Genomic DNA, 24607 nt, shown 5'->3' with positions numbered 1-24607 from the left:
CTGTTTGCACAGTGTCTTGAGCTGCGGCACATGTAGACCACTCTATAAATACGCAGTGTAATATAACACGTAGGATTGTGCAGCCAATGTTACAATTCGGGACATACGTGGGTGTTTTGGGCTAGGCCTCATAACGATCTGACCAAATTTGCGTCCGTTCCTGGATCGTTATTCTGACTTCCTGGGCTTTTATTGACTTCCAGGAGTGTTATTCTGACTTCCTAGATTGTTATTCCGATTTCCTGGATCATAATTCTCATTTCCTGGATTGTTATTCTGGTATCCTGGACCGTTATTCCGACTTCCTGGATTGTTATTGACTTCCAGCGGTGTTATTCTGACTTGCTGGATTATTATTCCACCTTTCTAGATTGTTATTCCGACTTGCTGGATCTTGTCCTAAAGATGCTTGCCAAAGTTAAAATAATACGTCATTGTTAAACTGTTAACTTTGGCTGTGAGAATTGTCCATCAACTTAGGGCGAGTGAGCCATCACAATAATCACAATAACGGGCGCGTCGAACGCTCGCGCACGTTGCAATCAAATAATTTGTCTGGTCGGGTATTTGAGGGTCTTAATGACACACATTTGGTCAAGATTATTATTAGGTGGCCTAACCAAAAAGTCAATTATGAAGCCAAGTGCACAATTATATGGATATTGATTTTCTTCCTCTCGAGCTTGGCGACTACGTGCAAATTACAGGTCCTTTTTTAAGTTTGCGAGCCGTTGTGACGATAGCTTTGGGGGTAGTGCGATTGGCGCTGTCCAGTCTGCCGAGTGGAACGCCGCCGCTGTTTGCGATGTGGTCCGTTGTTCGGTTCGGGATGGCTGCAGCCACCATGCCGCGGGTCATCTAGCGTGGACGCTGATGACCCTGTCATCATAATTCTCCAGCGTGGACCATCAGCGTCGCGGCACTAAACTCGGTGTGACAAATGAAACTTGGGTCTGTGCTCGCACAGGCTGAGAACACTGATTACTATTATTGTTTATTGTTACTCCGTTTGTTTATCCATAAAAATCCTCGCCGACTCTCTTTCAGGAGGCTGTCAAGTTTTTACAGAAGGGGGCGTTGTTGTTGCTGCTGCTGTGTGCGATCCCAATTGAGTAATTCTCAGATATTTTTTCAGCATTCAGTTACAACATTGCTGTGCGTGCATGCGAGTGAAGCAGGCAACTAAAGAACGAGAAGGAAATCCATGCAGTACTGGCTGGCGACAATCAGTTGAAGTCGTATCAGATTACGTCTTATCGTTGTAACTTTGTTGGCACCTAGGGGACGACGTTATTATCAGTTTAAGTCGTTGACAGGTTTTATGTCGTCTACAAAATTGATGATCACTTGCGAGTTGCTCGATCACTCACTGCCAAGTTGTGTTTTAGTGCTGCGCAAGTTTGCTCTTGCGTGGTGGAGGGACTACTTGGAGCAGAGTAAATGGTACTATGCTGCGTCATTCGCCCACGTATGCCTCCGCCACTCGCCTCTCCACCTCCCTCAACTCACTCGAGTCAAATCGCCCCCCACGTCAATGTGAGCAAATACACCCTCTGTGAATATGTATGCACCCATTAAGCATTTTACTTTATTATTTTATGGAATATATGATTTTTATTTGAGTGTACATATATCTTGTATTTACCGCCCTCTATTATTTAGTATTATTCTTCCCCATTTTATTGTAAAATTTGTGATTTAAACATTTACATATGGTGCATTGGAAGTACTGGAACGTATATATCCCGTATTTTAGTCAATTCTTTACGGGAAACAGCTGATCAGTTACCGTCATATAAGTTAAAGTCGTGTTTTCCGCAAACTTAACCCCGACTTAAAACTGATTATTCCCAGTGCAGGGAAAGAGCACACAAACTGTACGCAAAAAGGCACCCGAGTCGCGAGTCGAACCCAGGGTTCCCGCATCAGGCGAGGCGCGAGTGTGACCATGGCACTTGCCACCCCGCCGCATGCGACTACCCCGCTGCGAGCAATGGAACGTGAAGGGGCTGTTGTTGCTGGGGGAGTGTGTGGAACGAGCCGGGCCGAGGGACACCTCCACCCCCACGGCCGCCGCCGCTGCCTTAGAATAGACACCACACACGCCGCTCTGCATGCCTCTTCCACTCTAAGAGGGGGTGGGGGTGGCTATTGATGGAGGTGGTGAGAGGTGCTCTCCATTAAACCCCCCCCCCCCACGAGCACCCGACCCGGCCCATCACCTGCCCCGCGCCGGGAACGAGCGCCACTCTTGAGGGGGCCAGACGCTGAAGTTGTTCCACGCCTGCCACCACAGTTTGGAAGCCTCCACAGCTGGCTCAGGAGAAATACATGCAGATGGGTGTCACCCCTCAAGTGGTTGGACTGTACATCCGTGGCCCCCACCAACAAGTGCCGGGCACTTGCCCAAAATGTTGAGCGGCTGGCAGCAAACGGCTGTACGATCAAAGTTGTAGCGGATGAGAGTGGAACACGTTTCTTGAATTGAGCGAGGTTATTATTGTAGCGAGGGCACCCTGCAAACGATTGTTCAAGAGCGCTTTTAACATTTAAATTATTATTGCTGCTGCTGTTGTTATTAAAAGGGAGACGATGGGTGGGGAATTCCATCGTGGAGCAGCGCGAAGAAAGCAGCAGGAAGTGAGGTGTTGTGATCTGCAGTGTGGCGAGTGGGCAGGTAAAAGAAAATGTGGGTGGTTGAGGGTGCGAGTAGGTGGGTAATTTGGTGAGGTGGTAAATGGGTGAGTAGCTGAGCGAGCGAGTGGGTGAGTGAGTGAGTGAGACCAGCTTAGTGAGTGTGTCGTTGCCAACGAGTGGAGTTGACAGGACCGGAGTGCGGGCGAGGTGTTGAGGTTCGATGGGAGGGTACTGCGTGGAGAGATCTCCGAGTGCTGTAATGCAGAAGTCTTTGAGGAGACTAACACTTTGAACGTCCATGACTCGGCTTCCAGCAGCAGTAACATAACACAGTAATGCAATTACGCTTACATAGCCAGAGGTGGCAGTCAGAGGGGGCTCAATTAGCACCCGGGCCACGAGTGCAAATTCCAGCTGGGGGTGACTGGCTCAGCCGATCCACATTTTTATATGGCGCAAATGACGATAAACTTTGAGCCAGCTGGCCAGGGTTGGGCAAGACGTAGCACCCGTTGTTCCCTGCCATAGCAATGAGGAATTTCTACCAATGTTTCAGGGTCTCCGAATGAGAGAAGTGACGCCCCAGCGTTCGATCGGACGCAGACAGGTCCCGGATGCCACGGTTCACGTTCTAATCGGTCGTGGGGACGTGGGCCGCGATGCAACGGGTGGCACTACACGCCGGGACTTGTAGTCCTAGAGCAACGACGGTTCCGCACAGGGGAAGCAGCAGGTCGTGTGAGTGTGTGAGAATGTGATAATGTGATTGTGTGAGGGTGTGTGAGGGTGTGCGAGTGAGTGATTGTGTGAGGGTGTGCGTGTGTGGCCTGGCACAGGCGTCGTGGTGACATCACCGTCACTTAGTGGCGAATTGCGGGTATTGGTGTGTGTGGTCTACTCAGCTTCAAAATGAGTAACTGGTGCAGTGTGTAAACATCAGCACTGCGGAGCCCAAGGTGGCCGGGCGTGGCATTGGCCACCCACCCCACTCACGCGCCGTGGCGGCCTTCATAAGTGCTCACTCGCAGGACTTGCCCCAGCAGGCAGTAAAAGGCTATACGGGGGATCTTTGTATTTGTAGAGTGACACCGCAGCTTAACCTGTACAGCACGTAACTCTGGATTACATCGCAATAGCTACCGTCATTACTGAGATCACTGCTATTACTCTAACAGTAATCTCGTGAAACACACAGAGCGCCACACCTAATGGGTGAATATGCCCAAGTGTCGCCTAACCCGTGCGCGGCGAGTGGGAGTGCGGTCCGATACGACCACAATGACTGCGCTGTCACTACGGCGCCAATGGAGCCTCCATCATCGCAGCAGCAGCAGCGGAGAAAGCCACTGTGAGGGGGCCCAGGGAACACCACCTGCCCACCCAGGGCTGTCTCGTCCCAGATGAGCACGGTTAGCTACGTATTGTGCAAAATAAGTTGAACATACAAACACAGAGCCCAACATCTTTAGGGACCCACTAATTCTCCGAACGTGTTACTGTGCCTCAGTGTCCACCTCTCAGTGTCTGTGTCTCTATCTCCACGTCTCTGTCTGTGTCCATCTCTCGATGTCTCCGTGTCTGATTCTGTCTTTGTCGGTCTCTCTCTCCGTCTAGCTCTCGGTGTCTCTGCTGCATCCCCTCTGTGTCTGTCAAATTCTGTCCATAAGAAACCTTTGTCTTTGTCTCTCTGCTGGTCATCTGTCTGCATGTTTTTGTCTGCTTCTCTGCACATCTGACATGACTTTGTCTCCGATGCTGGTCTCTCTCTCTCTCTCTGCGTCCGTGTCGTGTCTCCCTCTTTCTGCGCATCTGTCTCTGTGTCATCTCTCACTGCATCGCCTTTCTGTCCGAGTGTCTCTGTCTCGAGGATCTCTCCTCATCCCGCATTAGTACACACAGCTCTGCTGACACTCATTAAGAATGTATTCATTGCTCAAACACTGCAAGCAGGGACATTGTGATTCATGGGAATATCAGGGTAATAAAAGACTAAATGTGCAGTATTAATAACATTGTTATAATTACATCATCATCTGAACTGCCATGGAATGGCCATGTTACTAATCTGGTTAAGGATGCATCAAATACGCTGGGTTTTCTGTTCTGTGCCAAAGCTTTTGTCTTTAACTGCAAACAATTATTACTGCCACACACAGCACAAAGTCGCCTAACAGAGGTAACCCTGCTGCCATCACATCCAGGGTGCAGCACTCGGCTCCAACCTCGCTTCACCGGATGGAATTCTACGTAAAGCAGTCACAGGCCGATTTGGTGATCCAGCACTCACCGATTCAGTCCAGTGACTCGCTCGCCGGCAGCCAGCCACCTCCTACCACTCTTCTATTGCTGCTACCGTGGTCACTGCTCCCGTGAAATTCACTCTTGTGGTTCCTTCGCTCGTGCGGAGGAGGACTCTCTCTGGAGCAGACTGCCAGTTTCGATTCGTCCTCAATGCAAGGTCCACACACGTGCAGTTGTTTTTCCTGCGTTGAAGCGAAAGCATATATGACCAGGATTCATGTTTAGAGCCGTAGCCTGGCCTTTGGTACCGCGACCACAGTCCAACACGGGCACAATGCGCCCACCTCAGCGGCCGTGGGCCGGTTACCATGACGGCGGTTACCCCTTGCCGTCTGTGCCACGATTATCGCAATCAACACATTTTTCCCATCGCGTCATTATGGTAACGCCGCTGTCCTCTTGTTGATGCTATGTTAACCTTTTGATGTTGCCGATGCTATGTTAAGACTATTATGTTTTTGTTACTATGTTAACCTTGTGATGTTGTTGAAGCTATTTTAACCTTGTGTTTTATTGCTATGTTCACTGTTATTTTGATGCCATGTTAAGGCTGTTCTGTTGATGTTGCTATCTTAACCTTGTGGCGATGCTGTCGATGCTACGTTCAGGCCGTGATGTTGACGCGATGTGAAGGCAGCTTTGTTGACGCTATGGTACGAAGTGCTAGAGTGCTGATGCGCGGTTTGGAACAGCTGTTGACCAGGATAACGCCAATCGCTTCTATAATCAGCGCCAGCTGTAGCACAGCATTCACGCATTCAAATTATTGCCACTAAGCGTTTCGGATCAAAGCAAACCCAACTGGTTCATGCCGCCTCCTTCCCAATGAGGAAGGGCCACTGCCCGAAACGTCGCCCATTGCTAGATATGCATTTTACAGCCACCACAGTGCTATTTACGAATGTGTAGAGTTCGTGATAATGGTGTGTTCACGATGGTGCTGTTGTTGGAGAGTTAAGGGTTATATGTTCACGATCCAATGTTAACGTTGCCCATATTAATGCTATTATAATTACGTTTTTTCATGTCGTGCTAACATTGTTGTTAACGTGGTAATGTTAATGTCGTGCTAACGTTATGTCAAAGTTAACGCGCTTTTGTTAATGACGCCATCATGTTCACATTGTTAATGTCAGGCTAATTGTACCGTGGTAATGTCCTAATGTCATTGTATGATTATGTCAATATTGCTAAAGCAATTACATTAATTTGATTGTTTATGTTAACGTGGGAGCAATGTGTGGATCGTTAACCCAACCATGTTTCTGGCATGTTAACGTTTGATCAATGTTAACAATGACAATGCACTTACCTTAATGGCGTGTTAATGTTATGTTAACGTAATGGCCATGTTCCTTTGCTGTTGTGTGCGAGGTGTCTGGCAATGGATCTTATTCACAGCACATGAACCGAGAAATAAAGAACAGCCATTGCCTGAAACGTCACCGATTACATCGTTTCCTTTGAAGGCCACACACGCACACACGGCGGCGGTGTTGTTGTTGTTGTTGATACGGAACGTGTTGAGATTTTGTCGTGCATCACTCCCAATGCAGCAGAAGCAGCAGCATCACCAGATACTCAGATCAGACGTGAGGGTGGGGGGTGCCCAGGCCTACACAGTGCGTGGCCGCCACGTTCCCCCTCGGCCTCCAGGCCAGCTCCCTACCTGGTCCCAACCCCTGGAGGTTGCTGCTGCTGCTGCTGCCGTGAGGGTATCGGCTTCCCTCCCCCTGGGCCTCCTCCAAGCCGGGCACGAGCAGCGATTCGGAGCTGCTAACCCACGTGGCGCCCGCGCCAGCGGAGTCTCAGGCCAGTCTCCCACGACGCAGTCGATGTCTCGAAACAAAATCTCTCCGGCTACGCCTCGGCATGCCGCTCAGGGACTTTTCAACGAAAGGCATTCACAGTCGGGCCCTCGGTGCCTTCTCGATCGTCCACGTCTCCACTCCGCGCAGCAGGACGACGGGCAACACCACAGGGCCACAATCACCCGCGCCCTCAGGTGCCGCGGGCCCCGGCGCCTTCCAAAGTCCAGGCCAGAGGCGAGTGAAATGCCACACGCCCCAACCACCCACATGTCCACCCTTCAGTGTCCCCACTGCTGCTTGAACCTCGTCCAGCCTTGAGGGGGGAACGGGTCTCGTAGTTCGGGGGATCGGTGGCCGCGGCCTCACCCACGGTCTCACCCGCGCGTTGTCCATTTCAGCTTTGGGGTTTTAGCGGTGGGGGGTGGTGGGTTAAGAGGTTTGCCACGCGACTAAGAAAAGTCCCGCAGTGTCCCCAGACGTCACTGTGGAAGAGTAGACCAAGGTCCCTCTGGTGCGCACTCTTTGAATCGGGCCCCTTCGGCCAGCAGTGGCGTGAGAGCGAGCAACCTGCAGGGGGTGCGCGCCTGCACCGTCGCCTCCACACACGCTGGCGACTTCAACCACCCTGTCACTCTGGCGGCCCGTGCCCTTAGCGCGCTGCTCGCCTGTCAACCAAGATCCCCGACTTTGTCCGAACCGGAACCCGAGAACGGTTACCAGTTGTTCACAGGTTACCCGGTTCAACAACCCTGACCGCTCCCCCCCCCCAAAGACAAAGATCCCCCGTATAGCCTGTCACAGACTGTGGGGGCAAGTGCTGTCAGCGAGCAGCACCTATGAAGGCCGGCACAGCACACGAGGGGGTGGGTGGCCAGCAACCACGGCCGGCGATGTTGACGCACCGCAGCAGGCCGAGTCGACCTAGGGGAGGCCCAGGACCGGTTCGGATGATAATCGTCAGCGCGTGTTGGCCATGAGCGGGACTCGAACTCGTGCCCGCCGGGGTTCGTAGCGCAGCGCGGCGACCGCTACACCACCACCACTCAACAACCACCACCACAACCCCCCCCAACCACCCCCCCCCCAAACCATCACCACCCCCCCCAACCACCCCCCCCCAAACCACCACCACCGCACAACCCCCCCAACCACCAGCCCCAACCACCACCCCCCCCAACCACCCCCCCCCAAACCACCACCACCCCCCCCCCAACCACCCCAACCACCCCCCCAACCACCACCACCACCCCCCCCAACCACCACCCCCCCCCCCAACCACCCCCCCAACCACCACCACCCCCCCCCCAACCACCAGCCCCAACCACCCCCCCCAACCACCACCACCACCCCCCCCAACCACCACCACCACCCCCCCCCCCAACCACCACCCCCCCCCCAACCACCCCCCCAACCACCACCACCACCCCCCCCAACCACCACCACCACCCCCCCCAACCACCACCACCCCCCCAACCACCCCCCCAACCACCACCACCCCCCCCCCCAACCACCAGCCCCAACCACCCCCCCCAACCACCACCACCACCCCCCCCAACCACCACCACCACCACCCCCCCCCAACCACCACCACCACCCCCCCCCAACCACCCCCCCAACCACCACCACCACCCCCCCCAACCACCACCACCACCCCCCCCCCAACCACCACCCCCCCCCAACCACCCCCCCAACCACCACCACCACCAACCCCCCAACCACCCCCACCACCCCCCCAACCACCCCCACCCCCCCCAACCACCCCCCCCAACCACCACCACCAACCCCCCAACCATCACCACCGCCCCCCCCCAACACCACCACCACCACCACCCCCCCAACCACCCACCACCACCCCCCCCCAACACCACCACCACCACCCCCCCAACCACCCCCCCCAACCACCACCACCACCAACCCCCCAACCACCCCCACCCCCCCCAACCACCCCCCCCCAACCACCACCACCAACCCCCCAACCACCACCACCGCCCCCCCCCCAACACCACCACCACCACCACCCCCCCAACCACCCACCACCACCCCCCCAACCACCACCACCCCCCCAACCACCACTCCCCCCCAACACCACCGCCCCCCCCCCAACCACCACCACCGCCCCCCCCCAAAACCACCACCACCGCCCCCCCCAACCACCACCACCACACACACAGACGAGGTGGTGGTGGTGGTGTTGGGGCGACACGGCCATTGTGCAGCCCCCGCGATACGCGCGGGCGCGCTCACCCGTGGGGTGTTGGGAGTCGTCAGCCACGAGCCGCAACCGGCAGCGACGGCGTCGGGGAAGGAGACGGCGAGGAGGTTCCGCGCGGCGACGGCGCGTGGAGGGCGACGGGGGCGGCGACGAAGGAGACGCAGCGGCGCGGATCGAGGACGAGGAGAGAGCCCAGCAGCGAGTGGTCTGCCACGAAATCTCGCGAGAGTTCCAGAAGCTCCGATCGCGCGCGAGCGGGGCCGCGAGATTAATCACGCGGCTCGCGTGACGTCACGCGGCGCCGAGCGCGATCGTCGCCCCAGGTTACAGCAGGTTGACGTCATCACGCTGGCTGGCTTCGTGCGGGTAAATGACGACACCGTGGGGAGTGACGTCATCGCCCTCCTGCGAGTTTCGCGCGGGTGACGTCATCCGAGTGCTTTTGCTTGGCGCGGACAACGTCACGCTGGAGGAGTGACTTCGCATAACGGAAACGGGAGACGTGACAAGGGCTACGTCTGTGACGTCACGTGCGCGCGACCACCTCCCTGCCCGCCCATTTGTGAATTAATTTCCGTCGCTCCACTCCTGTAATCCGCGACGCTCCACTCCTGTAATCCGCGACGCTCCATTCCTCACACTATCCCCAATTTCCAATCCACAAATCGTCTCTTTAGATCCAGAAAATGTGACAAGAATCGCTTTAACGATAACAAAATGTATTCAAATATCACAGCTTGAGATATTTTGAAGACCTGCGTGTGTGTGTTCTAGCATGGATCGAGCTGTGATATATTTAATAAAAACAATTTAATCGTTAAAGTGAAACACCAAGGCAACGACGTGGCTTTGAAGAGTGGCTCGAACACCAAATGCGCTCGTGGTTGTAGTTGAGCTGTGACGTCACGTCGGGTGGCTCCCTGTCGTGTCACGTGACCCTGCTGCCTGTGGGCGAGGGGGTGAGGGGGGGGGCTATCCGCAGGGCAGGGCAAGCTGCCGGACCCCCCACGGACGATGCTATTTTACGTTTCCTCCCTCAACACCCCGAATCTCCCTTCAAATAATATCCTGAAGCAGAATATTGGTGCCAGATACAGCAGCCACTTTAAACCTTTCCCGTGGCGTAGATAAATATCAACGTGCTATTTTATTGAGGTACTGCGTGCTGTTCTTAAAGACGTGGTTTGTCACCGCCGAGAACTGTAGCGACACGACCGCACTTCTATGATAGCCACACTGGTTACTCGCCCTCCCGCATGGCCTTGTGAGAGCCTTCAGTTGTTCTTCCGGTTCCGTGTCGATGGTATACACCGTATGTACGTCATCGGAACGGAATAGGAAGACAAACTAATGACGTACACGCACGTTCTGATGACGTGCACGTACGTACGCGCACGTCATCAGAACGGTGTTTGGGGTCAGGTGGTCGTGCAGGGGTTGAACGATGCCGATGTTTGAAGTTTAACCGTGCCAGCACACGACGAAGCGGACATTGTGGTGGGTACACGTGCCGAGTTATTCGGCGTATTGGCAACACAGCAATGTCTGTTGAAAGGCGAAGCGACGTTGCCGTTAAATGTGAAGTGATTGGCATTGCCAGGTGGTGGAGGGTTATTGTTGAATATTGATGACACCTACACGGTGATCTAACCCACACGATGCCAGCGACGCGTTATCCGTTTAGTCTGAGTAGCAGCGATGCTTTTGCGATTATTGAAGGGTTCGCCTGTTGCTCGATGGCCACGATGAGTAATGACTGTTCACGTCGCAATTCCCAAAATCGGCATCACGCTTACAATGTAAACACGCGCAGCCTCCAACTCTCACCATCCACTCTGCCTCAACTGTTATTGGAAGTGGTGGTGCCGTTATGGTGACAGGAGAACAGGTGATGGGGCTGGGTAGTGATAGGGGTTGGGGTAGTGATAGGGGTAGTGATAGGGGTTGGGGTAGTGATCGGGGTTAGTGATGGGGGTAGTAAAAGGGGTTGGGGTAGTGATAGGGGTTGGGGTAGTGATGGGGGTAGTGATATGGGTTGGGGTAGTGATGGGGCTAGTGATGGGGGTTGGGGTAGTGATAGAGGTTGGGGTAGTGATGGGGGTAGTAAAAGGGGTTGGGGTAGTGATGGGGGTTGGGGTAGTCCTGGTTGTAGCTGGGGGGCGGGTGCAGGGAGTCGCAGTTGCCGCAGGCCGTGCAGGGTGAGAGGCGATGGGGGTTGTTGTTATGAAGGCAGGAGTGGAGGCGGCAGGCTCGTGAAGATGACTGCTCTCTGCGTGCTGCAGTGGGAGTTGGTTCCAGTGGAGGGGAGAGAAACTGGGCGCAGGGCGAGAGAGGGCAGTGACCCGTCCCGGGCTTTTTTCGAAACCGGTTACCACGAATCCGGAAACGGTTACCGGTTCCCCGTTTGAGGTAGAACTCCCGAACCCAACATAACGAAGAGAGGGGGCGCGGTGTTTGCTTTGCTTGTGGGGAACACGACACCACTCGACTTTATTGTACAACACGTTCAGTTTGCTACACTAACACATACTAAACATAAATAGATATCTCTTTTTTAAATTTCCTTTATCCACAGCGATCGCGTGAGATAATTGACAATGCGGTCCAGTGTTTTACCATGTGTGTGTGTGTTTTACGCATCTATAGGGGTTCATGTGCGCGCGAAGGGTGGACGTGGAGAGGGTGGAGGAGCTTCCGTGGCTGGCTCCCATGAGATGGCTCAGTTGGGCAGCGTTATGATTGCATCCGCCGCGTAAGTGGCGCAGAGTGGAGGTGTGCCTGGTGGCTGTCGTTCGCTTCACACGAAGCTCCGGGTCTTCTCGGCCACAGTTTAGCCCTCCCTTCGCTATGCTTGTGAAACGTGGAGCCCTTCAACGGAGCATCTGCGCCAGATTGAAACGTTCAGGCTGGCCCTGCCCACGATCCCTCCTGGGTTTAACCAGGCTGGATTATTGTGAGGAGCTCACGGAGTCTTGAAAGATCTGGGACAAGTTTCATCCGTGAGCTCCCTCGGCAGGCGAGGCTGCATTGGCTGGGTCATGTAGTCTGCATTCCCAGCCACCGCCTGCCTGAGCAGCTTCTGTTTGGCCAGATAGAAGGGGCTAGACGGGCCTGGAAAAGAGATGGAACGATGAGGTACAGGAGGATGTGGAGTTGAGCGGATGACTGATGAGAGCGGTGTCAAGATCGGCCTTTGTGGGTGGAGGAGGCGGCTCGTGAAGGACGCTGCTACAGGGCAGTTGGGGAGGCATTCGCCCTCCAACGTCAACGGAGGGCAGAGACGCGACGCTCACAACAACGATCAGAGCGCGGGCGCCTAAATCACAGCACGTGGGTGGGGTGGTGGTGGTCTCCCGTGAGGCACACACCACGCGGACCTGAACGAGCGGCTTGCTCTTCTAGCCCACGTGCTGTGACGTCACCGCCACCTCGTGGCACCGGGTGGGTTTGACACTGGGCAGGTGTCTGTGCGTGTTGCGTGCATCTCGGCACAGGTCCCCCCCGCCCCCCCCCCCGTGTGTGTCTCCGTGTGATGTTGTTATGCATCGAGAGGAAGGGTTGCCACTGTCCACCAAACCCGGATATTTCTTTCCCCAGTGAGCACTGGGTCTATGGTGAGACACGGGCTGCAGTCTCCTGTCATCAGAGTTCAACTCGGCACGGGCACGCTGCAACTTAAAACTAAACTTTATATTTGTATTTTACCAGGTAAAGGCCCCACTGAGCTACGTAGCTTTTGTTGTTGCTGCAGAAGTGACCCGGTTATCACAAGTGTCAGCTCCACGAAGTGGCTCATCATCGCAGCCACATGCTCTCAACTCACACACTTTGGACTTAAAACTTTCGTCACTGCAGGAATTCATAATCTTGGTTCTTTCGGTAAAGTCACGTAGATAGAAAAAATATTTCACGAAAACATCAAAAATAAAAGTAAATAAAATACAAATCCTCCAGATGACGATCGCTTGTGTTGTGATCGAAACGTCAGTAATTTGTATTTTATTTCCTCTCAACTTGAATCTAAACGTGACGACGATTGCGTGTGTTGCAGTCGAAACGTCGTGAGAATTTTATTGTTTTATATTTTTTATTTCCCTTCTACGTGACTTACCGAAAGAACCAAGAATATGAATCCCTGCAGTCACAAAAGCTTTAAATACAAATGTTGTTTACACGTTTGGTTATTGTTTATACGTGTTATTGTTTATAAGTGTTATAAACAAAAACCACACGGACGCCAATTGCCGGGCGTTGCTGGTGACAACTTGACTGGTGGCAACCCCCGTCGTCTGTAGCAGGAGGGTGTAGTGTGTGTAGTGTGTGTGTGTAGTGTGTGTGTAGTTTGTGTGGTGTGTGTGTGTAGTGTGTGTGTGTGTACCTACAGGCGGTGTAGTGTGTGTGTAGTGTGTGTGTAGTGTGTGTATAGTGTTGTGTGTGTAGTGTGTGTGTAGTGTGTGTGTGTAGTGTGTGTGTGTAGTGTGTGTGTAGTGTGTGTGTGTAGTGTGTGTGTAGTGTGTGTGTAGTGTGTTTGTGGTGTGTGTAGTGTGTGTGTTTGTGGTGTGTGTGTAGTGTGTGTGTAGTGTGTGTGTAGTGTGTGTGTGTAGTGTGTATGTAGTGTGTGTGTGTAGTGTGTGTGGTGTAGTGTAGTGTGTGTGTAGTGTATGTGTAGAGTGTGTGTAGTGTGTGTGATGTAGTGTGTGTAGTGTGTGTGTACCTACAGGCGGTGTAGTGTGTGTGTAGTGTGTGTGTGTGGTGTGTGTAGTGTGTGTGTGTAGTGTGTGTGTAGTGTGTGTGTATAGTGTGTGTGTAGTGTGTGTAGTGTGTGTGTAGTGTGTGTGTGTGTGTGTAGTGTGTGTGTACAGGCGGTGTAGTGTGTGTGTAGAGTGTGTGTAGTGTGTGTAGGGTGTGTGTAGTGTGTACAGGCGGTGTAGTCTGTGTGTGTGTACAGGCGTTGTAGTGTGTGTGTGCCTACAGGCGGTGTAGTGTGTGTGTGTACAGGCGATGTGGTGTGTGTGTACAGGCGGTGTGGTGTGTGTGTACAGGTGGTGTAGTGTGTGTGTGTGTGTACAGGCAGTGTGGTGTGTGTGTGCCTACAGGCGGTGTAGTGTGTGTGTGTGTACAGGCGGTGTGGTGTGTGTGTGTACAGGCGGTGTGTGTGTACAGGCGGTGTAGTGTGTGTGTGCCTACAGGCGGTGTAGAGTGTGTGTGTGTAGTGTGTGTGTGTGCCTACAGGCGGTGTAGAGTGTGTGTGTGTACAGGCGGTGTAGTGTGTGTGTACAGGCGGTGTAGAGTGTGTGTGTATACAGGAGGTGTAGTGTGTGTGTGTACAGGCAGTGTAGTGTGTGTGTGTGTGTACAGGCGGTGTAGTGTGTGTACCTACAGGCGGTGTGGTGTCTGTGTGCCTACAGGCGGTGTATTGTGTGTGTGTGTGTGTACAGGCGGTGTGGTGTGTGTGTGTACAGGCGGTGTGGTGTGTGTGTGTGCAGGAGGTGTAGTGTGTGTGTGCCTACAGGCGGTGTAGTGTGTGTGTAGTGTGTGCATAGTGTGTGTGTGCCTACAGGCGGTGTAGTGTGTGTGTGTGAGTACAGGCGGTGTAGTGTGTGTAGTGTGTGTATACAGGCAGTGTGGTGTGTGTAGTGTACAGGCGGTCGACAGGTGCACGTCATCGATGGGGGAGGGTGGAGGTGCATGGTCACTCAGAGAGACTCAGTCACTCAGTCACTCAGTCACTCACTCAGTCACTCAGTCACTCAGTCACTCACTCAGTCAGTCACTCAGTCACTAACTCCGTCACTGAGCCACTCCGTCAGTCACTCAGTCACTCACTCAGTCAGTCACTCAGTCACTTAGTCAGTCACTCAGTCACTCGCTCAGTCACTCAGACTCAGTCACTCACTCAGTCACTCAGTTACTCAGTCACTCACTCAGTCACTCAGTCACTCAGTCACTCACTCAGTCAGTCACTCACTCAGTTACTCAGTCAGTCACTCAGTCAGTCACTCACTCACTCAGTCAGTCACTCAGTTACTCAGTCACTCACTCAGTCACTCACTCACTCAGTCACTCACTCAGTCACTCACTCAGTTACTCAGTCACTCAGTTACTCAGTCACTCACTCAGTCACTCACTCACTCAGTCACTCACTCACTCACTCAGTTACTCAGTCAGTCTCTCAGTCACTCACTCACTCAGTTACTCAGTCAGTCACTCAGTCACTCAGTCTCAGTCACTCAGTTACTCAGTAAGTCACTCAGTCACTCAGTCTCAGTCAGTCACTCACTCAGTCACTCAGTCATTCACTCAGTCAATCACTCACTCACTCAGTCACTCACTCAGTCACTAAGTCAGGCACTCACTCAGTCACTCAGTCAGTCTCTCAGTCACTCACTTACTCAGTTACTCAGTCAGTCACTCAGTTACTCAGTCAGTCACTCAGTCTCAGTCACTCACTCAGTCACTCACTCAGTCACTCACTCAGTCACTCAGTCAGTCACTCAGTCAGCCACTCAGTCAGTTACTCAGTCACTCACTCAGTCACTCACTCAGTCACTCACTCAGACACTCAGTCACTGAGTCAGTCAGTCACTCAGTCATTCAGTCACTCAGTCACTCAGTCAGTCACACAGTCAGTCACTCAGTCAGTAACTCCGTCACTGAGTCTCTCCGTCAGTCACTCAGTCACTCACTCACTCAGTCACTTAGTCAGTCACTCAGTCACTCAGACTCAGTCACTCACTCAGTCACTCAGTCACTCACTCAGTCACTCAGTCACTCACTCAGTCACTCACTCAGTTACTCAGTCAGTCACTCAGTCAGTCACTCACTCACTCAGTCATTCAGTCAGTCACTCAAGTCACTCAGTCTCAGTCACTCAGTCACTCACTCAGTCACTCACTCAGTCACTCACTCAGTCAGTCACTCAGTCACTCAGTCACTCACTCAGTTACTCAGTCTCTCAGTCACTCACTCAGTTACTCAGTCTCAGTCACTCAGTTACTCAGTAAGTCACTCAGTCACTCAGTCTCAGTCACTCAGTCACTCAGTCATTCACTCAGTCAATTACTCAGTCACTCAGTCACTCACTCAGTCACTTAGTCACTCAGTCACTCAGTCACTCACTCAGTTATTCAGTCAGTCTCTCAGTCACTCACTCACTCAGTCACTCAGTCACTCAGTCAGTCACTCACTCACTCAGTTACTCAGTCAGTCACTCAGTCACTCAGTCTCAGTCACTCAGTTACTCAGTAAGTCACTCAGTCACTCAGTCACTCAGTCACTCAGTCATTCACTCAGTCAATTACTCAGTCACTCAGTCACTCACTCAGTCACTTAGTCACTCAGTCACTCAGTCACTCACTCAGTTACTCAGTCAGTCTCTCAGTCACTCACTCAGTCACTCAGTCAGTAACTCCGTCACTGAGTCGCTCCATCAGTGACTCAGTCACTCACTCACTCAGTCAGTCACTTAGTCAGTCACTCAGTCACTCAGACTCAGTCACTCACTCAGTCACTCAGTCACTCACTCACTCACTCAGTCACTCACTCAGTCACTCACTCAGTCTCAGTCACTCAGTCACTCAGTTACTCAGTCACTCAGTCAGTCACTCAGTCATTCAGTTACTCAGTCACTCACTCAGTCACTCAGTCACTCACTCAGTCACTCACTCAGTCAGTCACTTAGTCAGTCACTCAGTCACTCAGACTCAGTCACTCACTCAGTCACTCGGTCACTCACTCAGTCACTCAGTCACTCACTCAGTCACTCAGTCACTCACTCAGTCACTCACTCAGTTACTCAGTCAGTCACTCAGTCAGTCACTCACTCACTCAGTCACTCAGTCAGTCACTCAGTCTCAGTCACTCAGTCACTCAGTTACTCAGTCACTCACTCAGTCACTCAGTCACTCACTCAGTCACTCAGTCACTCACTCAGTTACTCAGTCAGTCTCTCAGTCACTCACTCACTCAGTTACTCAGTCAGTCACTCAGTCACTCAGTCTCAGTCACTCAGTTACTCAGTAAGTCACTCAGTCACTCAGTCATTGACTCAGTCAATTACTCAGTCACTCAGTCACTCACTCAATCACTTAGTCACTCAGTCACTCAGTCACTCACTCAGTTACTCAGTCAGTCTCTCAGTCACTCACTCACTCAGTCACTCAGTCACTCAGTCAGTCACTCAGTCACTCAGTCAGTAACTCCGTCACTGAGTCGCTCCATCAGTGACTCAGTCACTCACTTACTCAGTCACTTAGTCAGTCACTCAGTCACTCAGACTCAGTCACTCACTCAGTCACTCAGTCACTCACTCAGTCACTCAGTCACTCACTCAGTCACTCACTCAGTTACTCAGTCAGTCACTCAGTCAGTCACTCAGTCACTCAGTCACTCAGTCAGTCACTCAGTCTGTCACTCAGTCAGTCACTCAGTCACTCAGTTACTCAGTCACTCACTCAGTCACTCAGTCACTCACTCAGTCACTCACTCACTTAGTCACTCACTCAGTTACTCAGTCAGTCTCTCAGTCACTCACTCACTCAGTTACTCAGTCACTCAGTCACTCAGTCTCAGTCACTCAGTTACTCAGTAAGTCACTCAGTCACTCAGTCTCAGTCACTCAGTCAGTCACTCACTCACTCAGTCACTCAGTCATTCACTCAGTCAATTACTCACTCACTCAGTCACTCACTCAGTCACTTAGTCACTCAGTCACTCAGTCACTCACTCAGTTACTCAGTCAGTCTCTCGGTCACTCACTCACTCAGTCACTCAGTCACTCACTCACTCAGTTACTCAGTCAGTCTCTCAGTCACTCACTTACTCAGTCAGTCACTCAGTCTCAGTCACTCAGTTACTCAGTCAGTCACTCAGTCACTCAGTCTCAGTCACTCACTCAGTCACTCACTCAGTCACTCAGTCACTCAGTCAATCACTCAGTCAGTCACTCAGTCAGTTACTCAGTCACTCAGTCACTCACTCAGTCACTCAGTCAGTCAGTCAGTCATTCAGTCACGCAGTCTCTCATTCACTCACTCACTTAGTCACTCAGTCACTCAGACTCAGTCACTCAGTCACTCAGAGAGACTCAGTCACTCAGGGAGACCCAGACACCCATGGGGCGATGGAGTTTCGCGTTCAGTGTCAACACGACTGCAACTTCGTCTCCTCCCGTCCCGTCCCGTCAACCCCGTACCTGTGCCCCCTCCCCACACCCTACCTCCTCCCCCCCCCCCCCCCTCGTTCTCCTCTTCCACCTCTGACTCCACCTCCTCCACATCCACCTCCTTCAATTTCCCCTTCTCCTCTTCCTGTACTCCACTTCCGCACCGTCCTCATGCTCCACTCCATCCCCTCCACCTCCTCCACCTCCTTGTCCGTGTCACTTGGGGAGCGACTTGAGGATGGCGTTCACCTCTTCAGCCAGAGCTGTGAGCGCAAACTCAAACTGCTCCTGTGGGGGGGAGGGGGACAAGGAGGGGGGCAGGGGTTAAGGGCGAGGGGTGGGGGGGCGAGGGGTGGGGGGGCGAGGGGTCGGTGGGGCAAGGGGTCGGGGGGGGTGAGGGGTGGGGGGGTGAGGGGTCGGGGGGGCGAGGGGTGGGGGGGCGAGGGGTCGGTGGGGCGAGGGGTGGGGGGGCGAGGGGTGGGGGGGCGAGGGGTCGGTGGGGCGAGGGGTGGGGGGGTGAGGGGTGGGGGGTGGGGGGTGAGGGGTGGGGGGTGAGGGGTGGGGGGCCGAGGGATGGGGGGCGAGGGGTGGGGGGGTGAGGGGTGGGGGGTGAGGGGTCGGTGGGGCGAGGGGTGGGGGTGAGGGGTAGGGGGGCGAGGGGTCGGGGGGGTGAGCGGTGAGGGGTGTTTGTACCTTCGTGCGCACCATGCCAGCACGCTGGTCGCGGATGTGCTCCAGCGTGGCTGCGATGTCGATCTCCTTAGTGCCTGAGAGGCAAGAGACGCGGACTTTAGGATGAAGTCAAGCTATTCTTTTATCTACCCAGCTGACCACACGGCCTTCTGGGAGTGCACACTTTCACAAACATTTATTGAACACAAGAACATTCTTGTATTTCCGATTTCCACATGCAGTCAGGCTGATTAACTAACGGATGTTCGTAGGCAAGGCCTCTCTCTCCCTCTGTGTTGGATCTGGCTCCTAGTTCTACGCTAAACACGATACATACTTAACACAATGTGCATGAATACGCAAACACTGAATGTTTATCTCCTAATCTGCACCCCTCTCATCTGGTGCTGCTCACTGCCACCTCTCATCTCGCTCGTGGCCACCCGTGGAGGCCACGGCTGGGCGCCCACTCACAGGGCCTCCGAGGCTTCCGCCGGCGCACGGGAAGAGGCCAACCCACATTGTGCTCCCAGCCGCGGGGCCAGCCGTGTGGCTGCCTGTGTGGTCCCCGTGTGGTCTCTGTGTGGTCTCTATGTATCTCTGTGTGGACCCCGTGTGGTCTCTGTGTGGTCTCTGTGTGGTCTCTGTGTGGACCCCGTGTGGTCTCTGTGTGGTCTCCGTGTGGTCTCTGTGTGGACTCTGTGTGGTCTCCGTGTGGGTCTCTGTGTGGTCTCTGTGTGGTCTCTGTGTGGTCTCCGTGTGGGTCTCTGTGTGGGTCTCTGTGTGGTCTCTGTGTGGTCTTTGTGTGGTCTATGTGTGGTCTCCGTGTGGGTCTCTGTGTGGTCTCTGTGTGGTCTCTGTGTGATCTCCGTGTGGTCTCTGTGTGGACTCTGTGTGGTCTCTGTGTGGTCTCTGTATGGTCTCTGTGTGGTCTCCGTGTGGGTCTCTGTGTGGTCTCTGTGTGGTCTCCGTGTGGTCTCTGTGTGGTCCCCGTGTAAGCTCTGTGTGGTCCCCGTGTGGTCTCTGTGTGGTCTCCGTGTGGTCTCTGTGTGGGTCTCTGTGTGGTCTCTGTGTGGTCTCCGTGTGGTCTCTGTGTGGTCCCCGTGTGGTCTCTGTGTGGTCCCCGTGTGGTCTCTGTGTGGTCTCCGTGTGGTCTCCGTGTGGTCTCTGTGTGGTCCCCGTGTGGTCTCTGTGTGGTCTCCGTGTGGTCTCCGTGTGGGTCTCTGTGTGGTCTCTGTGTGGTCTCCGTGTGGTCTCTGTGTGGTCCCCGTGTGGTCTCTGTGTGGTCCCCGTGTGGTCTCTGTGTGGTCTCCGTGTGGTCTCCGTGTGGTCTCTGTGTGGTCTCTATGTATCTCTGTGTGGTCTCCGTGTGGTCTCCGTGTGGTCTCTGTGTGGTCTCTGTGTATCTCTGTGTATCTCTGTGTGGTCTCTGTGTGGTCTCCGTGTGGTCTCTGTGTGGTCTCTGTGTGGTCTCTATGTGGACCCGTGTGGTCTCCGTGTGGTCTCCGTGTATCTCTGTGTGGTCTCTGTGTATCTCCGTGTGGTCTCCGTGTGGTCTCCGTGTGGTCTCTGTGTATCTCTGTGTGGTCTCCGTGTGGTCTCCGTGTGGTCTCTGTGTATCTCTGTGTGGTCTCCGTGTGGTCTCCGTGTGGTCTCTGTGTATCTCTGTGTGGTCTCCGTGTGGTCTCCGTGTGGTCTCTGTGTATCTCTGTGTGGTCTCCGTGTGGTCTCCGTGTGGTCTCTGTGTATCTCTGTGTGGTCTCCGTGTGGCCTCCGTGTGGTCTCCGTGTGGTCTCCGTGTGGTCTCTGTGTGGTCTCTATGTATCTCTGTGTGGTCTCCGTGTGGTCTCCGTGTGGTCTCTGTGTGGTCTCCGTGTGGTCTCTGTGTTCTCTGTGTGGTCTCCGTGTGGTCTCTGTGTGGTTTCCGTGTGGTCTCTGTGTATCTCTGTGTGGTCTCTGTGTGGTCTCTGTGGGTCTGTGTGGTCTCTGTGGGTCTCTGTGTGGTCTCCGTGTGGTCTCTGTGTATCTCTGTGTGGTCTCTGTGTGGTCTCTGTGTGGTCTCCGTGTGGTCTCTGTGTGGTCCCCGTGTGGTCTCTGTGTGGTCCCCGTGTGGTCTCTGTGGTCTCCGTGTGGTCTCCGTGTGGTCTCTGTGTGGTCTCTGTGTGGTCTCTATGTATCTCTGTGTGGTCTCCGTGTGGTCTCCGTGTGGTCTCTGTGTGGTCTCTGTGTATCTCTGTGTATCTCTGTGTGGTCTCTGTGTGGTCTCCGTGTGGTCTCCGTGTGGTCTCTGTGTGGTCTCTGTGTATCTCTGTGTGGTCTCTGTGTGGTCTCTATGTGGACCCCGTGTGGTCTCCGTGTGGTCTCCGTGTATCTCTGTGTGGTCTCTGTGTATCTCCGTGTGGTCTCCGTGTGGTCTCCGTGTGGTCTCTGTGTATCTCTGTGTGGTCTCCGTGTGGTCTCCGTGTGGTCTCTGTGTATCTCTGTGTGGTCTCCGTGTGGTCTCCGTGTGGTCTCTGTGTATCTCTGTGTGGTCTCCGTGTGGTCTCCGTGTGGTCTCTGTGTATCTCTGTGTGGTCTCTGTGTATCTCTGTGTGGTCTCCGTGTGGTCTCCGTGTGGTCTCTGTGCATCTCTGTGTGGTCTCCGTGTGGTCTCCGTGTGGTCTCCGTGTGGTCTCTGTGTGGTCTCTATGTATCTCTGTGTGGTCTCCGTGTGGTCTCCGTGTGGTCTCCGTGTGGTCTCTGTGTGGTCTCTGTGTGGTCTCTGTGTATCTCTGTGTGGTCTCTGTGTGGTTTCCGTGTGGTCTCTGTGTATCTCTGTGTGGTCTCTGTGTGGTCTCTGTGGGTCTGTGTGGTCTCTGTGGGTCTCTGTGTGGTCTCCGTGTGGTCTCTGTGTATCTCTGTGTGGTCTCTGTGGGTCTCTGTGTGGTTTCCGTGGGGTCTCCGTGTGGACCCCGTGTGGTCTCTGTGTGGTCTCTGTGTGGTCTCCGTGTGGTTTCCGTGGGGTCTCCGTGTGGACCCCGTGTGGTCTCTGTGTGGTCTCTGTGCGGTCTCCGTGTGGTCTCTGTGTGGTCTCTGTGGGGGTCTCTGTGGGTCTCTGTGTGGGTCTCTGTGGGTCTCTGTGTGGTCTCTGTGCGGTCTCCGTGTGGTCTCCGTGTGGACCTCGTGTGGACCCCGTGTGGTCTCTGTGTGGTCTCTGTGGGTCTCTGTGTGGTCTCTGTGTGGTCTCCATGTGGGTCTCTGTGTGGTCTCTGTGTGGTCTCTGTGGGTCTCTGTGTGGTCTCCATGTGGGTCTCTGTGTGGTCTCTGTGTGGGTCTCTGTGGGTCTCCGTGTGGTCTCTGTGTGGTCTCTGTGTGGTCTCCATGTGGGTCTCTGTGGGTCTCTGTGTGGTCTCTGTGTGGTCTCTGTGGGTCTCTGTGTGGTCTCCATGTGGGTCTCTGTGTGGTCTCTGTGTGGTCTCTGTGGGTCTCTGTGTGGTCTCTGTGTGGTCTCCGTGTGGGTCTCTGTGTGGTCTCCATGTGGGTCTCTGTGTGGTCTCTGTGTGGTCCCGTGTGGTCCCCGTGTGGCGTTGCCCTCACCCTTGGCCATGCGGTTGAGCACCATGTCGATGAGCAGGTAGGTGCCCGTCCTCCCTGCCCCGTCGCTACCGGGCAGAGGTGGGGGCCGGGGATGAGGATTGTGATCGACACGGGCCACGTGCCGGGCGATGAGCGGAATGTGCAGGGTGCAGGGGATTGAGTGCAGGGTGCTGTGGATAATGAGTGCAAGGTGCAGGGTGCAGGTGCTGAGTGCAGAGTGCTGGATGCAGGGTGCAGGGTGCTGTGGATAATGAGTGCAAGGTGCTGGGTGCAGGTGATGCTGAGTGCTGGATGCAGGGTGCAGGGTGCAGGTGATGCTGAGTGCCAGGTGCTGGATGCAGGGTGTAGGGTGCTGGGTGCAGGGTGCAGGTGATGCTGAGTGCCGGGTGCTGGATGCAGGGTGCAGGGTGCTGGGTGCAGGAGATGATGAGTGCAGGGTGCAGGGTGTCACCTGCAGTGGATGATGATGGGACAAGAGCGGCCACGGTAACACTTGTTCACCTTCCTGCATGGGACACGTTACCACGGAGACGCGTTACCACGAATACTTATTACCAAGTAGAAATTACCACGGATTGTCATTACCATGGAGACGTTATCGCAGAGACATTACTATGGAGATGTGTTACCACGGAGACAGATCACCATGGAAACATTGTGGACATGTTACCATGTCTCCATGTTGGAGACGAGATTGCCATGGAGACACACGGAGATCCTCGTTATCACAGGGAGACGCTTGTTACTGAGACATGTGGTCACCATGGAGACACAGTCATGGGTTACCGTAGAAACACAGAGACACGTGTAACCATGGAGACACAGTCATGGGTCGCCATGGCAACAGACATACAGGAACATGGAGACACGTGTCGCCATGGTGACACCGAGACACGGTCGCCATGGTAACACTGAGGCTGACGTCGCCACACAGAGAGAGCAACAACAACGACGCCTCACGTCGCTGTCACGGCAACAACAACAACGACGCCTCATGTCGTTGTCACGGCAACAACAACGACGCCTCATGTCGCTGTCACGGCAACAACAACGACGCCTCACGTCGTTGTCACGGCAACAACAACGACGCCTCATGTCGCTGTCACGGCAACAACAACAACGACGCCTCATGTCGCTGTCACGGCAACAACAACGACGCCTCACGTCGTCACGGCAACAACAACAACGACGCCTCACGTCGTTGTCACGGCAACAACAACGACGCCTCATGTCGCTGTCACGGCAACAACAACAACGACGCCTCATGTCGCTGTCACGGCAACAACAACAACGACGCCTCACGTCGTTGTCACGGCAACAACAACAACGACGCCTCACGTCGTTGTCACGGCAACAACAACGACGCCTCATGTCGCTGTCACGGCAACAACAACAACGACGCCTCATGTCGCTGTCACGGCAACAACAACGACGCCTCACGTCGTTGTCACGGCAACAACAAACGACGCCTCACGTCGTTGTCACGGCAACAACAACGACGCCTCATGTCGTTGTCACGGCAACAACAACGACGCCTCATGTCGTCACGGCAACAACAACAACGACGCCTCACGTCGTTGTCACGGCAACAACAACGACGCCTCATGTCGTTGTCACGGCAACAACAACAACGACGCCTCATGTCGTTGTCACGGCAACAACAACAACGACGCCTCATGTCGTTGTCACGGCAACAACAACGACGCCTCATGTCGTTGTCACGGCAACAACAACAACGACGCCTCACGTCGTCATGGCAACAACAACGACCGCCTCACGTCGCTGTCACGGCAACAACAACAACGACGCCTCATGTCGTTGTCACGGCAACAACAACGACGCCTCATGTCGTTGTCACGGCAACAACAACGACGCCTCATGTCGTTGTCACGGCAACAACAACAACGACGCCTCACGTCGTTGTCATGGCAACAACAACGACCGCCTCACGTCGCTGTCACGGCAACAACAACAACGACCGCCGGCACCAGCGGCAGCAGCCGCTCTGCGGGGCCATCTGCAAGCCGGGCCGCCCGCTCTGCTCCACCACCGCCACCACCGCCGCCGCCGCCACCCCGGTAGGAACGGAGGAGTTGAACACGGCTGCCAGGTCCCCAACTCCACTGCCCCCCACCCAGCAGCCGTGTCAACGGCGATCGCACTCTCAGGGCTGTGGTCGGCCTCGTGGGGTCAAGTGTGGGGTCAAGTGTGGAGTCAAGTGTGGGGTCAAGTGTG

At 54.3% G+C, this 24607-nt stretch overlaps 2 protein-coding genes across 4 annotated transcripts in view; both read right to left on the bottom strand.

The window, feature by feature from the left end:
* Positions 1-9200, bottom strand: part of LOC133349809 (dnaJ homolog subfamily B member 6-like) — a 68036-nt gene extending 58836 nt beyond the window's left edge. The window contains exon 1 of one of the 3 annotated variants that reach the window (XM_061563588.1): positions 8994-9200. The gene's annotated coding sequence lies outside the window, so the exon portion shown is untranslated. Of the gene's footprint in view, positions 1-4924; positions 5099-8993 lie in introns of those variants that run through there. The other 2 variants (XM_061563586.1, XM_061563587.1) reach the window with 2 other exon arrangements.
* Positions 9201-13632: 4432 nt separating this feature from the next.
* Positions 13633-24607, bottom strand: part of LOC133349808 (receptor-type tyrosine-protein phosphatase N2-like) — a 95300-nt gene continuing 84325 nt past the window's right edge. Inside the window, exons 18-21 of the mRNA XM_061563585.1 lie at positions 22824-22877; positions 22373-22437; positions 18818-18891; positions 13633-18412 (exon numbers count right to left, since the gene is read on the bottom strand). Coding sequence (XP_061419569.1) covers positions 18341-18412; positions 18818-18891; positions 22373-22437; positions 22824-22877 — 265 coding nt within the window. The 3' untranslated portion in view covers positions 13633-18340. The remainder of the gene's footprint in view (positions 18413-18817; positions 18892-22372; positions 22438-22823; positions 22878-24607) is intronic.

Source organism: Lethenteron reissneri, chromosome 31, assembly GCF_015708825.2.
Source record: "Lethenteron reissneri isolate LAM-NWPU_2019-01 chromosome 31, ASM1570882v1, whole genome shotgun sequence".
NCBI classification, from domain to species: Eukaryota; Metazoa; Chordata; class Hyperoartia; order Petromyzontiformes; family Petromyzontidae; genus Lethenteron; species Lethenteron reissneri.
The sequence above is the reverse complement of the archived record's forward strand: the minus strand, read 5'-3'. Positions and strand labels throughout refer to the sequence as shown.